This window comes from Aspergillus ambiguus (assembly GCF_047715705.1).
Source record: "Aspergillus ambiguus strain CBS 117.58 unplaced genomic scaffold BDV59scaffold_4, whole genome shotgun sequence".
NCBI lineage: Eukaryota > Fungi > Ascomycota > Eurotiomycetes > Eurotiales > Aspergillaceae > Aspergillus > Aspergillus ambiguus.
In genome coordinates, this window is record NW_027395517.1 from 76,568 (window position 1) to 88,933 (window position 12,366).

At 50.6% G+C, this 12,366-nt stretch overlaps 6 protein-coding genes across 6 annotated transcripts; 1 reads left to right on the plus strand and 5 right to left on the minus strand.

Moving 5' to 3' along the window:
* Positions 1-2,753: 2,753 nt before the first annotated feature.
* On the minus strand, positions 2,754-4,247 carry BDV59DRAFT_170592 (CCDC90 family protein). Its single transcript, XM_073688436.1, has 3 exons — positions 3,622-4,247; positions 3,195-3,528; positions 2,754-3,136 (listed from the first exon to the last, which is right to left on the minus strand). The coding sequence occupies exons 1-3, from the start codon at positions 4,163-4,165 to the stop codon at positions 3,079-3,081; spliced, it is 936 nt and encodes a 311-aa protein (XP_073551180.1). The 5' UTR covers positions 4,166-4,247; the 3' UTR covers positions 2,754-3,078.
* A 150-nt stretch (positions 4,248-4,397) lies between these two features.
* On the minus strand, positions 4,398-5,447 carry BDV59DRAFT_170594 (ankyrin repeat domain-containing protein). The gene is made up of 3 exons (XM_073688437.1): positions 5,424-5,447; positions 5,252-5,353; positions 4,398-5,194 (listed from the first exon to the last, which is right to left on the minus strand). Exon 3 carries the CDS (start codon positions 5,157-5,159, stop codon positions 4,575-4,577), a length of 585 nt encoding a protein of 194 aa, XP_073551181.1. The 5' UTR covers positions 5,160-5,194; positions 5,252-5,353; positions 5,424-5,447; the 3' UTR covers positions 4,398-4,574.
* Positions 5,448-6,275: 828 nt separating this feature from the next.
* Positions 6,276-7,523, minus strand: sec53 (phosphomannomutase SEC53). The gene is made up of 4 exons (XM_073688438.1): positions 7,348-7,523; positions 6,973-7,289; positions 6,836-6,910; positions 6,276-6,764 (listed from the first exon to the last, which is right to left on the minus strand). The coding sequence occupies exons 1-4, from the start codon at positions 7,393-7,395 to the stop codon at positions 6,515-6,517; spliced, it is 690 nt and encodes a 229-aa protein (XP_073551182.1). The 5' UTR covers positions 7,396-7,523; the 3' UTR covers positions 6,276-6,514.
* A 313-nt stretch (positions 7,524-7,836) lies between these two features.
* On the minus strand, positions 7,837-8,828 carry BDV59DRAFT_170599 (putative DnaJ chaperone (Caj1)). The gene is made up of 4 exons (XM_073688439.1): positions 8,763-8,828; positions 8,698-8,712; positions 8,578-8,638; positions 7,837-8,528 (listed from the first exon to the last, which is right to left on the minus strand). Exons 1-4 carry the CDS (start codon positions 8,767-8,769, stop codon positions 7,961-7,963), a joined length of 651 nt encoding a protein of 216 aa, XP_073551183.1. The 5' UTR covers positions 8,770-8,828; the 3' UTR covers positions 7,837-7,960.
* Positions 8,829-9,359: 531 nt separating this feature from the next.
* BDV59DRAFT_106249 (uncharacterized protein) lies at positions 9,360-10,123 on the plus strand. The gene has a single exon (XM_073686531.1). The coding sequence runs from the start codon at positions 9,450-9,452 to the stop codon at positions 9,909-9,911; it is 462 nt and encodes a 153-aa protein (XP_073551184.1). The 5' UTR covers positions 9,360-9,449; the 3' UTR covers positions 9,912-10,123.
* BDV59DRAFT_106248 (putative endoplasmic reticulum DnaJ domain protein Erj5) lies at positions 10,124-11,844 on the minus strand. Its single transcript, XM_073686530.1, has 3 exons — positions 11,593-11,844; positions 11,450-11,515; positions 10,124-11,390 (listed from the first exon to the last, which is right to left on the minus strand). Exons 1-3 carry the CDS (start codon positions 11,663-11,665, stop codon positions 10,336-10,338), a joined length of 1,194 nt encoding a protein of 397 aa, XP_073551185.1. The 5' UTR covers positions 11,666-11,844; the 3' UTR covers positions 10,124-10,335.
* Between the last annotated feature and the right edge of the window lie 522 nt (positions 11,845-12,366).

Below are 12,366 nucleotides of genomic sequence, written 5' to 3' on the forward strand. Positions count from 1 at the left end.
CCAATCCAATAACAGGAAGAATGAACGGGTTGCCCAGATCTTCGACGAGGATCTCTCCAGCATCAAACTGCGTCTGTGAATATGAGAAGGCAATGAGTCCTGCGAGGGAACTGATCATTGCGATTATGCGCAATGATACTAGGGCAGAATGCGTGTCTCTAACAGTGTATGTAAAGGTGCTCATGATTGCGAAGCCGAATCTGTGTAGGAATATCGAACGCGAAGTTGACAAGAAAGGACAATGTGGAATATAAGATATTTATATGTTATACCAGGGAGCCAGATTGGCAGATCCTCAGATATAAACCTCGGCCAAGACTTAGAATACGAAGACATGTGGCAGGCAACAAAACGCACTCTCAGAATCCATGTGGATAAGTCTAAATCTGTACCACTAAAAACGGAATTGCGGAGGGGAGATGACTTAAGGATATACTAAAAGCTATGCTGACAGGAATTGCTCTGGTGAAGGGAAGAGAAGAAGCTGATTGATCGGCGTGAGGCGCAAGAACCTTGGGCCGCAAGACCAACAACAACCTCACAGTATCCAGATGTTTCTTGAATGCTAGTGGCTAGTATGGACCAGTGAGCTTGTGGGTGGGATATGAGTTAGTTTAATATGATCCAATTGTTCGATGATCAGATGGCAGTGAAGCCACGCAAAGAATCCTTGCGGTCTACGAAGCTCTTGGCGAGCATAGCCTCGTCAAACGCATTATCTGCAATTTATTCCCGTATCTAATACACAACGGAAGTAAGTAAATAAAAAAAGCCTAAACAAGGAATGACGATTCAGAATATGGAGAATGATAATCTTTGCCCTCATTCAATCCCTTCAAACTTGAAGTTTTTAGGCCTGGTTCAGAAAAGTGTATCAGACACAACAGTTCCATTTACAGCACTAACGAGTCTGCTGTATGATCCATCAATATTCCTGCTTTCGAAAGTTTGAGTGGTATTGCCGTATGAAATTGAGCTTCCATTAGTAGCCTGGTAATATGCACTCCCCCGTTGTTCAGTACGCAAGTGTAACCCTCCAGAAGTCAGAGTATAAGTCGAGATGCCAGTGGCGCCTGTCGCATCTATTTCAAGACCTCGTTCTATCGACGTGTCAACGGTACGATATCCATTGATGCCTGTTCATTGTCAAGTGATGCATAACTTGAGTAAGACAGATGCTGTTGCCACATGAACTCCGAAGAGCTTATCAATAGAGTTCTATTAGCAATGACCGAGTATGTCAAGGATTCGTTAGCGCCATTTGGGCTCTTGACCGAGCTACTTCTGACCAAAAGTTCTGGCGCGGGTGCAAAGACGTAAGGTTCTTCATTCTTCGTTCGATTGTACTCCGTGCGAGACTCGATGCCATCCATATAAAGGAAAATATTTCCCGTGATTACCCAATTTGAGCCGACAAATTTGGAGAGGGTAGGGGTCTTCTCTGACGTAATGTCGATACCGACGACCTTGATTTCGAAAGAATGCGGGCGATCGTCTGTAAGCATCGGGATGAACGGCGTAATATCAATCTCAGGCTGACGCAGATCAAAGGCGTCAATCCCAACAATCGGCCTCCACAGCCCGGGAGCAATCCCACCAGTAAAGATGATGGGGAACGGCCAGACTACTCCCGAAAGGATGCCATCGATGTAAAGTTGGATTTCACGGAATGGAGCGTGCCCGTTGAAGTCGACATCTGTTGTTTTGAAGACATCTATGTCTTGAAGACATCTGTGTCTTGCGAGAGCAAGTTTGACCACCAGAACTCCTCCTTATCCTGACCGCAAGCGGATATGGACACGATATCACGCGAGACGGTTGGTGGGAACTGGTGGAATATGATGGCATTATCGCTCGGGACGGTAAATGCACTCGAAACATTGTTGCCTGAGCGCAGGCCTGAGATTGGAAGAATTACATCTGGTGTCTCGACGTTTCCTTCCCCTGAAAAGAACGCAGTCAACCTCACATGGAATGGCGCTGTATAATTCTCGTTAACGATGTTGCCGAGATCGAAAATAAGCTTCTGGCCTTTCTTCCACAGAGCGTTGTACTGCGACATATCTTTGATATAAGTCCAAGCAATGCCGTCCATCGCAGGCTCGGCCGTTGATGTGCGAAATACCTCAATGTCTCCCAAAAACATAAGTGCTAGTCTGTCATATTGCGAACCTTTGGAGGTGGCTGTCAAGTTGACCCGCACTGTGTCAAATTCACATCTTGGTGGCTGATAGGTTCCTGGACGAGAGGTCAATAAAAGGCGTCTATATTGCTGTCTGAAGCAAAAGGCAAGACTGACCTACAAACGGATGCCCATAGCTGGAGGCAAAGGTATGTTCCATCAACACGACTTCTTCGTTGCAACTTGGGTTACCATCTCCCATTCCAGGAGGGTGGTAGACCTGGAAGACTTCTAAAGACCCGTGAGATAGAGCAAGGAACGCCGCAAGCCAAAGTACTAGATGAGTGTTCACCATCGTGGCTGTGGATATAGTCTTTACATGCAGCACCTCTCTGCCAGGTCATTTATCATGGGTGTCTGTATGTTTCGAATGTAGAGGCAGGAGGAAGGCGAACTGATTCTCGAATAACAGTGCAGTGCAGAGTGCGACGTGATCTGCAGGAATGTCAGGGGCACGGCAATCTACACGTCGGGCTAGATGAAGAGAGGACGGGATGGGCAATTGGTGTTCGCAATTTAGGAATGAACCAGCCATGCTGGGTACGAAAGAAGGAACCAGACAGGCAACTGCCTTTTGAATGTGAGGTATCACAGCAGCTTGAATTGAATAAAAAAGAACCACCAGCTACCTTCCGCCATACCCTGCATATTATCACAGCATGGTGAACTCCATACCTAGGTAAAGATGTACCTTCCGGTTAACCACTCCTTCACGTCAGGAGAATGGAGATATAAACGCCCCTTGGTCGCCAGCACAAGACAAAGGAAATAGAAAATGAGAGAAGAATCTCCTGGCAGGTGTCTCAGTCCGACCAGTGAGAAGTATACAGACATATAATACAATGCGATGCTAAAAAACAATATTTTCCCGTATGCAATAAAGGCTGGACACCAGCTCACATGAGCAAACGCCACGCACCAAGAATAAGAGCGGCGGTACCCGTACACACACCCCTAAACGGCCATATGTTAGCATTTTAGGTCACATAGAATGAAAGGAAGGGAGTAGTACATCAACCATTGAAGTGTGGAGAACTTGACAGCTTCCACACGTTCTCTCAGTCCGGCAACCTCCTGTTCGATCCTCGTTTCCGTCTCCTTAATTCGCATTTCCTGGCCATTGGCTTCTTCACGAATACGGCCTTTTTCCAAGTTCAGGTCCAGACGGACGGAGGCTTGCGTGCGGCCGATTTCATCCCGTAGACGTGAGTTCAGTTTGGCTAGATCTGCAGCGATCTTCTCATGGGATGAACGTGTCAGCTGCGCTTCGGTAGAGTCTGCATTGAGCAGTTCAGAGCGAAGCTTTGCAAAATCAACTTTCTGAGTATAGGTGGATCGTTCAGTGTCTGAAGCAGAAGCAAGTAAGTTAGAATCGTATCTGCAGTATCCAACATCCACTCCCAGACACTAGATCCAAGGCACAGCGGAGGACAACTAACCTTCTCTCAGAACCATCGTCCGAGTTAGGTTCTGAATCGATTCTTGGATAACATCATTCAACACCCTCATCATCGCGACGGCCTGCTCCTCGCTAAAGCCCTCATCCTTCAACCGCTGTACGAATTTCAACGTATCGAAATGGTGGTCCCGTTGGCGGGAAGCCGAAGCATGGAAAGCGCGTTGCGCTGGTTTGAATGTCGCGACATAAACTCCATTATACCGGATGGGGTTGCTTGGAGATTCAACGGTGGGACGGTTTGGAACGCTCCGGGTTGATGCTGGCACGCGGCGGGCGATCGACGGCGCAAGACTAGATTCTCGGGAGGCGGCGGAGACAACAGTGGAGGGATGAGAAGAGTATTTCGAAGTATGCAGTTCCCGAGAGAACGAGTTCCGGCTGCGTACAGACTGTTGTATCTGGTGATGAGGGGATGAAAGGGCGGCACTTTGAGGAGGAACGGTCGAGCGGGCAGAGGCACCGTTCCAGGTCAGACGAGGAAGAATCGACCGGGGAACTTCCGTGACAGATTTCTGGTGAGCCATGTTCAACGCGATCCCGACCCTAAACCCATAAGCGATAGAAAGTGCGGTAGGCGATGACGGTGTGTTCTTGACTGTCGCAACAGTATGGAGGGATGAAATGTCACCGGAGAAGGAATGACTAACTCGGGAAACTTGACATGTGATTCGACGATCCCGTTCGGGAAGCCCCGCCGAACGGGGAACAAAGCAAAGCAGGCAATCTACGACTACATCGGACTTTTACGAGATTCATGGCTTCTGGATGACAATCCATTGTGTAGAGTACCCAAGGTGAGCACAGTACCAGTATCTAAAATAGAGGAACCAGTCTAACAACGACAAATGCGGGGAGAACCAACAGTCTGGGTCTGGACCAATCTAAATAACCCCGAAAATCAAAGCAGCCTCCCTAACAGTCTGCTGTGGGAATTTAGAGAAACAGCTCAGGATATCTGGCTCTCAAGGTTTGAGCCAGCTGCTTACCATTATCCCCGGGCCACACAGTCATAGCATGGACCGCGCCACGAATATTTTCAGCCGTCTTGTAGGCTGGGTGCTCAAGCAGCAACTCAATGGCCCCGACGGATTTCAACGACACAGCTGTCTCAAAGGCGTCCATTGCATCATTCTGCAGGGACCCATCCCATTGTGATAGCATCTCTCGGACGACATCTAGAAGGTTCTTTGTGACAGCCAGCCACAAATCGCTGAAGCCCCATGAGTCTAGAACTCCCACCTCTGCGCCGAGGCGAATCAGTTCCAGCGCGACAGGCTCGTTGTGGTACATAATGGCCTCCATGAGAGGGGTAAATCCGCAATGGTTACGGATGTTCAGGGCTTCTGGGAACCTTCTCATGACAAAAAAGGCGTAGTCATCGTTGTCGTACATGATGGCGTAGTGTAGCATGCTGGAAAAGTCAGGCTTCAGGTTAAGAAGATCCGAGCCATTCGAAATCGCAAGATCTAGCATGCCCGTAGGAAGCTGGGCGCTCGTCATGGCAATGAACTCGTGCATGGACACTATTCTCGCACCGTGTCTCAGCAATAGATCTACAGGCGGGATTAGCCTGGGAAGCTTGAACTCATTCTTCGATTTGGCATCCATACATGCAAATGCAGCACTCTGCAAGTGAGAGTCACGACTGCGAGTGGAAGCGAATTGTGGCAGATTCGGGTCAGCACCATACGTCAGTAAGAGCTCGACGATCTCTGCGTTTTCCTTCGAGATTGCAAGGCTAAGCAGAGAACGGGTCGCTAGAGTATACGAATGAGGGCTTACTCCTGCATCCAGAAAGCCTTTAACGGCATCGTATCTACCGTCATGTATGGCCTTGGCCATGTGCTCGCCAGGCTTGCAAACGTCGTCGCCTAGGAAGAGGGAAGAATTCACATATTCTTTGCTCGGGAACGCGTGCTTCTGGGCAGCCTTCTTTCGCTCATCGCAAAGACGAGCCTCAAGAGTGTGGCATGTTCTGGAGAGCCTCGCAAGCGACGTAGGGTCTAAGTCGTCGCAGATCTGGAGGAGAATCTCAGAGGGGAGTAAGGTAAGCGGGGAAGGGTGGGGGTCGTCCGACAACATACCGATAGCTCGTCAGCCGTAGAATGGAAGTGGAGCAGTGTCTGATGTCAAGGGCAACACAATTCTCTAGATACTAACAAACAATAAGTAGGATACGGGGGTTTGCTTACTAGGGCTCAGATGTGCTAACAGACTGACAGGCAAGAGAAAGGTTGAATGTGGATCATCATAAACGCAAAGTTGGCAGGATAGTTGAGGGTTTATATACGCAAATACAGCATATTCACGTAACGACACAAATTAGTCTACCATGTCTTTGTACCTTGATTCTGAACAAAGATAATATCGGTAGGTTCCATGAGTTGTTCGAAGAGTACCAAAGGTATGTGACGTGACTGTCTTTCCTTTGTTTGTAGCATGGATCTTTCCAGAAAACTAGATAAATTCCGTACATGCTGTTGGGATACTCTTGGTATGGATAAGGGTTTGACAATGAGGATGATATATGGGCATGAAGAGTCAACGGCACGTTAAGAAAGACAATGTACAAGGCCATTATTTCCCAACGCCAAATATAAATCTAAGCTTTTGGAGGCAAAAACACGTTGGAAATGATAATGATAGCTTTTGTGGCATTGCTTTCTATGTAAAGCCCAAATTTTAGGCCGGGGATCTCAAAAACGTGACAATTGGAGTTATATGATTTATATCCAGGAAACATCTTGGTTCTCTAAAGGTCTGGCTCCAGTTGTTGATATGTATCCCATATGTCCGTGTCTGGTACCGTGGTCAAAAAACTCATGCTGTTTTCAAAGCAAGTGCGCAATGCCTGAAGAATTATTCGCTTTCCCCTAGAGATTGAATATCTCCTTAAGTTGCTTCATGGTGTCTTCAGGCCCGTTAACTGCATGGCCAATGGTTCTGGAATCGCTGTAAATTTCGTAGTCGTTGCCCCCAGGGAAGGACTTGTCACCGAAGAAGTGGATCGTCTTGTAGTCAATACCACTGATGTTCTTCTCGGCCTCCACATGCTGCAGGCAATAAGTCTTGTCCCAGCCGGTGGGGAAAACGTCGAAAGAGATTTGGCCGCCAATAGAGTAGCTGGTCGAAAAAGGAGAGTCAGAATCAGCGACAGCAAATGGCATTTGCCGGAACGCAATGTAGATACTTACGTGAGACCGTAGTCAGGGAACTCTTTCTTGAGAGCCTCAACAAAGTCCTTCCGGATGTTATGTTGCTTGTCGTATCTGTGCAGTGTTAGCCAGACCGACGAGCGTTCCTGGCCCGAGCCCCAGAGGTAACCACATACGCTTCAAATTCATTTCTCTCGTCCACGCTGGCATTCCTGCCAATAGGGCTCACATTGATCATTCCGTTGCGGAATTCAATGAAGGTACCACGCTTCTTGGGGAGCTCCACGTTCGAAAGGTATTTGAGACAGAAGTTGACAAGCTTCTGGTATTTGTCCTCTCCAATCCATTGTATGAAACTGTTGCTCGCAAGGTTCTTGCCCAGACGAATGGCGGTCAAACCGTTCTCGGCGAAGCAGAAGTCAAAGAGGGAGGTCACCTTCGTCGAGGCCGTGCCGAGTTGTTCTTGTTGTTTAGCGAGATCCGAACCACCGACCTGCATCACGCGTGAGATTCGATCTCCTTTCCAGATACCACATACAGGGGGTACTAACAAAGCCAATGGCACACTTATGGCGGAGTTGCGAAAGAAGTTGGAGCATCTCCGGCGAGACGGTCTGTAAATTTCAAATATCAGCCGTTAAGGCCGGTACGTGGCAAGGAACGGAGAATCAAATTGATTTTCTGGAGCAAATCAAGAGCGGACTTACCCGTCTCGCAGGGGTCAGAGTACCATCGACATCGAAGAGGCAGATGGTCTCCTTGACGGGACGATCTTCCAGAGCTGGGTACAAGCTTGCAGCTTCGGCCATTGTGTCGGATGTAGGTGGGGGCAAGAATGGAGAATGCTTAATGGGGAAGAATAATTTTGACAGGGACAGCTGCAGGATGCACAGATCGACAGGGACTGAGATAGGAGGCAGAAGTCTTTGTATACTACGGAGCAGAACGTGTCCTGACCGCATGCGGTGAGGAAGAGGGGCACCGGGTCCAGACAGCTTACCCGTTTTGGGGGACCCAAGGACAAAAGGCGGTCAGATCGACGTGGGGTCTCTTATCGATAACCTTACAAATCCTGAGGAATGCGAGTCGCTCTGAATTAGATTAAATAGCTAATGGGAGCTGACAATCGCATTGATCCCAGATCATGTCATCATCTAGGTCTTGTTACCGCCCCATGGTCGACCGAAAGACCCTGGCTGCCAGTTCGCTCAACAACTGTGCCCGATCGTTCTGTGGCAGCTCGAGGAAAACCTCATAGACACTCTTTCCCTTGACGTCTCTGATAGCTCCGAGTCGGTTTCCTGCGACTGCCCCAGCAATTGCGCCTGGGGTATTTCCTACAATGAAGCCAAGCGCCCCGCCACTCACGCCGCCAACGATGGACCAAAAGCGAGACGTAGGTCGGGCGCGTGGGCGGCCATCCTCATCGGTTTCGTCACTGGCGAGACCCTCTTCACGTAGCATCTCCTCAAACACGGATCCAAACTGTTCCGAAGCTCGTCGTTCGTGGTCTTCAGTGCCAAACCCAAAGCTCGACCAGGGGAAGCCTCCCGGCATACCCTGGGGCTCCTCCGAGGACTCTTGGGCCTGCAGCTTTGCGTCGTATTCATCCCGTCGGGACTTATCCGAGAGGGTGTAGTATGCATCGCTGATTTCCTGGAACTTGCGGGTCCGAGCAGGTCGCTCGGGGGAGTCGACCGCTACCCGATCTGGATGCGATTTCAGTGATTCCCTGTAAACTTCAGTTTGGTGGTCGGGAGACCGCTAATGGGCTTACGCACCTTTTGTAGGCGGTGCGAATTTCTTGGGAAGTCGCATCGCGTCTCACACCAAGGATCTTATCTGGATTCAGTCAGATACCAGTAGCGTTGGGGACAATAGAGCAAGTGGATTGGCGTTACAATAATTCGGAAGGCCTGTAATGTAAATATTAGCAACGTTGATATCGCTTGAGTCGGTGACTTACTTGACATATTTTAGAGGCAAAAATCGTATCAGAGGTGCATGGAGGAAGTCCGCTCCAGCAGAGTACGTACGCAGTAAAGTACAATGTCATGCTGATGACGTCGCCGCCCACATGCTGCCTCAGGCAATAACACGCCGTCCTCGGCACGGGAGCGCCCCCTGAGGAACACCACCAATGAGCATCTCCCCCCGACCACCAGCCACCCAATTTGCTTCTGCGCGATGCTCAGCTCTCTTGCGAACATGGAGGGCTGGTCTTGTCTTCCCTCAATCCTCTCAGCTCTCCGCTGCACGAATTGCTTTCTTCAACTGTCCAACTACCACCCGTGAGCGCAGTCCATGTTGACGAGATACCTCTATCTCGGTCCATCTATATACTGTACGTGCACATACATAGTGGACTAAATCCCGGCACCACTCTCGCATCCTGCAGTGGGGACCCAGAGCCTAGAACTGAGATTGTGTGCGTCTGCAGCAGACGACTCCGCAAGTGCGTCCTGATTGCTTGACCTGCACGAATTGAATGCGAGGGGCGCATCCAGCTGAAACGGAACACATCTGACGACCCTCCCAACTCGTGGAAGACAACAATCCATTACCTCCTTCAACTCTCCGGACAGAGCCTATCCGCCTCGGTCATCACGGCCGTATCCAATTGCCTCCCAATCCTGCAGTTAATACCTTCAATATGGGCTGGTTTGACGGACGCTCCTCTAGTTCCGGCTACTATTTTGTCCGTCGGCGTTCCTCCCCCCGTCGAGGGTACTCTACCCACCATTCTCGCTCCTCCGCCCCCTCAATTTTCAGCGTAGGTGGGAGCAGTCGCGGTGGACGCTCCAGCCCGTCGGTTTTCTCTTCGTCGTCGTCGCGACGGGCGCGCCCCCGGTCAGGCTTCGTCCACCGGGTCGTACGTTATATCAAGCGGCTGCTGCGCGACATCTACAGTTATGCTCGGCGTCACCCAATCAAGGTCCTCCTGTTGGTGGTAGTCCCTCTTATTACAAGTGGAGTGCTGCACAAGCTCCTCTCCATGATTGGCATCCACCTGCCCAAGAGCTTGGGATTCGGAGGCGGTCGTTCCCGAGGCGGCGAGTCAGGCATGGCGGACAACATTAACGGGTTGATGAATATCGCCAAAATGCTCATGTAAATATCTTGGGTATATGAGGTTCTCGACTGTGAGATTGGTGGTCCCATGAATGTCAGCAATAGAGGCATGCTGAAGCGTCGAGAAGAGAAACGAACTATGATATGACCACAACCAACACGGCCACGACATGATGTACATTGGATATCTGAAGGATTGTTTTCGGCTTGTTATATACTGGGAGGCTAGCTGCATCGGTTTTCGGATGCGATTCTCGTCCTGTTATTGAACCTGTCTGCCTACGTCGCATTCTGAACTCTTGTCCAAAATGCCTGGGTTGGTTGCGAATGATCCAGCTGGCCAAGATATAACGAGCTATTATAGGCAATATAACCATACATTTTTGTTCACCATTCAACACCGTAGTATAAATAAGGTCTACAAATGAAGGGCGATAAAGGAACTCTCACGCCGTCAGAGGAAGCGCTCAGGATTTCTGAGAACGTCGGCCTCTCCTCCGCGACGACTTCCCATTCGATGCCACGGCCGTGCTCGTAGGCTCGTCAACTACAGGTTCGGCGGCCTCGGGCGATTCTTCCTCCTCATCGACCGCACTAGAGGAACCAAGCACCCTTCCAACGGTCTTGCGGAATAGCCAGCCAGGCAACTTGAACACCATCGTGTCACGCAGAGTAGGTCGATGAATCTCCTCAACGTCGAGGAGGAACTCCTGGCGCTCGCCGTCTTCGGTCTCTTCCTCGAGGAACACGTTACCGATCGAGTCCACAATCAGGACCTTTCCGTTCTCCGCGACGACCCGTTTTCTCTCGCCGCTGGGCTCGACCGACTCGGTCGTTGGGGTGGCGGCACCCGAACCACGGGAGGATGCTCTGGGTCCTTTCTTGTTCTCCCTGCGGTTCTCGCGATCCATCATGCGCTTCTGGCGGCGGTTCATAGGCATGGCGCTGGCATCACTAGTATCAGGCGTCGGCGTGGGCACCCCACCAGCTGCAGCGGCATTCGCATCCACCCCGGGGATACCCCGCACGCCCAGTTCGTCACCCCAGGCGGCGCGTCTGGCCTGGCGGATATACCGATCGACGAATTCACGCTGACGCTTCCATCCCAGCACCAGGGCCGCGTAGTGCGCGCCGCCACCGAAGACGAGAAAGAGCCCGACGAGCACGGATCCCAATCCAGGGCGGAACCGCGAATAGTAGTATCCGGTGCCCTTCCACTTGGGAAAACCGTTCCGGAGGAAATGATCGTAGCGCTCGCGACCCGGCCCGCGTAGGATGTTCGCAACTGTGTTCAGGCGGGCAGAGCGCTCGTGGGCCTCTTTGACGGCGGCGGCGATTTCGCGCTGCGAGGGGCCCTTGTTGACGTGGACGCCAGACTTCGAGGTTTTGGACCGGCTCTTGTCAGCGGACCGATTGGCGATGAAGCTGCGCTTGACCTTGTCGGGGTGAAGCTGGCGTGATTTTTTGCGGTAGGCCTTGTTGAGTTCGTCTTGGTTGGCGTTGGGCTTGACACCGAGGAAATCTATCGACAGGGCGTTAGTACCAGGGAAGTGAGATGTTGACCCTCCGATCCGATCGCACCGTAGAATGTCACATTGGCGCCCTCAGCGGAGGTGACTTCATCGTTCAACTGGAATATTTCATAATCTGGACAGGATTAGAAGGTTAGCAGTATTCCCCATGCAATTGGGCGTGTAGGCGTCGAGGAGAGGCACTGAACGGACCTTCTTTGGTCCACGCAGCGGCGAGGACCAACAGGACGGCAAAGCAAACAAGACGGAGTACAGTGGACTTCATCCTGGAAAGAGAAAAGCGGTCAAAGCCGCCGAGGCCCGGAAGCGATAGTGAATGGGGATATCCTAAAAAGAAGAGAGGGTGTGAGGAGAAAGTGGAAGTTGGATCGATAATAATAACAGATGGTGTACAGCCCGATGGCCGTGCCGTTTTGGGTAAATGAGCAGCGCCGCCCTAGTAGTGACCCGTCCCTTTAATAATTTCCACGTGACTTTAGATTCATCCTTGCCGGCCCAAGGATGGTGTTGTAAAGCAGGGTTTCCTTCTCCTACCCAATTTCTGATGGCTAACTGGAAGGAGTTATCGATAAAAATACGCAAAAAGTAAGAGCAAAAACATACAACAGCCGGGATTCGCTGGTGGTCACCCACCCAACTACTAACCGGCCGGCGTGTGGCTTAAGTACGGCTGAGCGGACGGGAAGCCCTGTTCTCCACACCCTATGGTCGTATGTACTTGCTTTGATCTTCTAAAATAATATAACCCCCTACGTCCCACGTTATCAGTGAATTTCTTTTATGGGATAGGGTTATGGAGAAGGCCTGCATGCTAAAGGTTCCTACATTATATTCAGTATCAGTGTAATCAACGTGGCATAACAGTAGGTAGTCATGCGAAACTAGTACTGTTGACGACCACCGAAAGACCCAACACCACTGAGCGGCAGCTTGTTCCGTAACGACCGCTGTCTTAAATATGACTCA

Bases quoted from the DNA above. Each gene is read 5' to 3' on its own strand.
- BDV59DRAFT_170592 (XM_073688436.1), bottom strand. From the start codon at position 4,165: ATGGCTCACCAGAAATCTGTCACGGAAGTTCCCCGGTCGATTCTTCCT. The intron at 3,529-3,621 runs GTTAGTTGTCCT...CTTCTGCTTCAG, and splicing joins GACGATGGTTCTGAGAGAAG to ACACTGAACGATCCACCTAT. The intron at 3,137-3,194 runs GTACTACTCCCT...ATGGCCGTTTAG, and splicing joins TCCACACTTCAATGGTTGAT to GGGTGTGTGTACGGGTACCG.
- BDV59DRAFT_170594 (XM_073688437.1), bottom strand. From the start codon at position 5,159: ATGCACGAGTTCATTGCCATGACGAGCGCCCAGCTTCCTACGGGCATG.
- sec53 (XM_073688438.1), bottom strand. From the start codon at position 7,395: ATGCTCCAACTTCTTTCGCAACTCCGCCATAAGTGTGCCATTGGCTTT. The intron at 7,290-7,347 runs GTTAGTACCCCC...CGCGTGATGCAG, and splicing joins ATAAGTGTGCCATTGGCTTT to GTCGGTGGTTCGGATCTCGC. The intron at 6,765-6,835 runs GTAAGTATCTAC...TTTTTCGACCAG, and splicing joins TTCCCTGACTACGGTCTCAC to CTACTCTATTGGCGGCCAAA.
- BDV59DRAFT_170599 (XM_073688439.1), bottom strand. The intron at 8,529-8,577 runs GTGCGTAAGCCC...TGAAGTTTACAG, and splicing joins ATTCGCACCGCCTACAAAAG to GGAATCACTGAAATCGCATC.
- BDV59DRAFT_106249 (XM_073686531.1), top strand. From the start codon at position 9,450: ATGGGCTGGTTTGACGGACGCTCCTCTAGTTCCGGCTACTATTTTGTC.
- BDV59DRAFT_106248 (XM_073686530.1), bottom strand. From the start codon at position 11,665: ATGAAGTCCACTGTACTCCGTCTTGTTTGCTTTGCCGTCCTGTTGGTC. The intron at 11,516-11,592 runs GTCCGTTCAGTG...AATCCTGTCCAG, and splicing joins CGCTGCGTGGACCAAAGAAG to ATTATGAAATATTCCAGTTG. The intron at 11,391-11,449 runs GTGCGATCGGAT...CCCTGTCGATAG, and splicing joins CGCCAATGTGACATTCTACG to ATTTCCTCGGTGTCAAGCCC.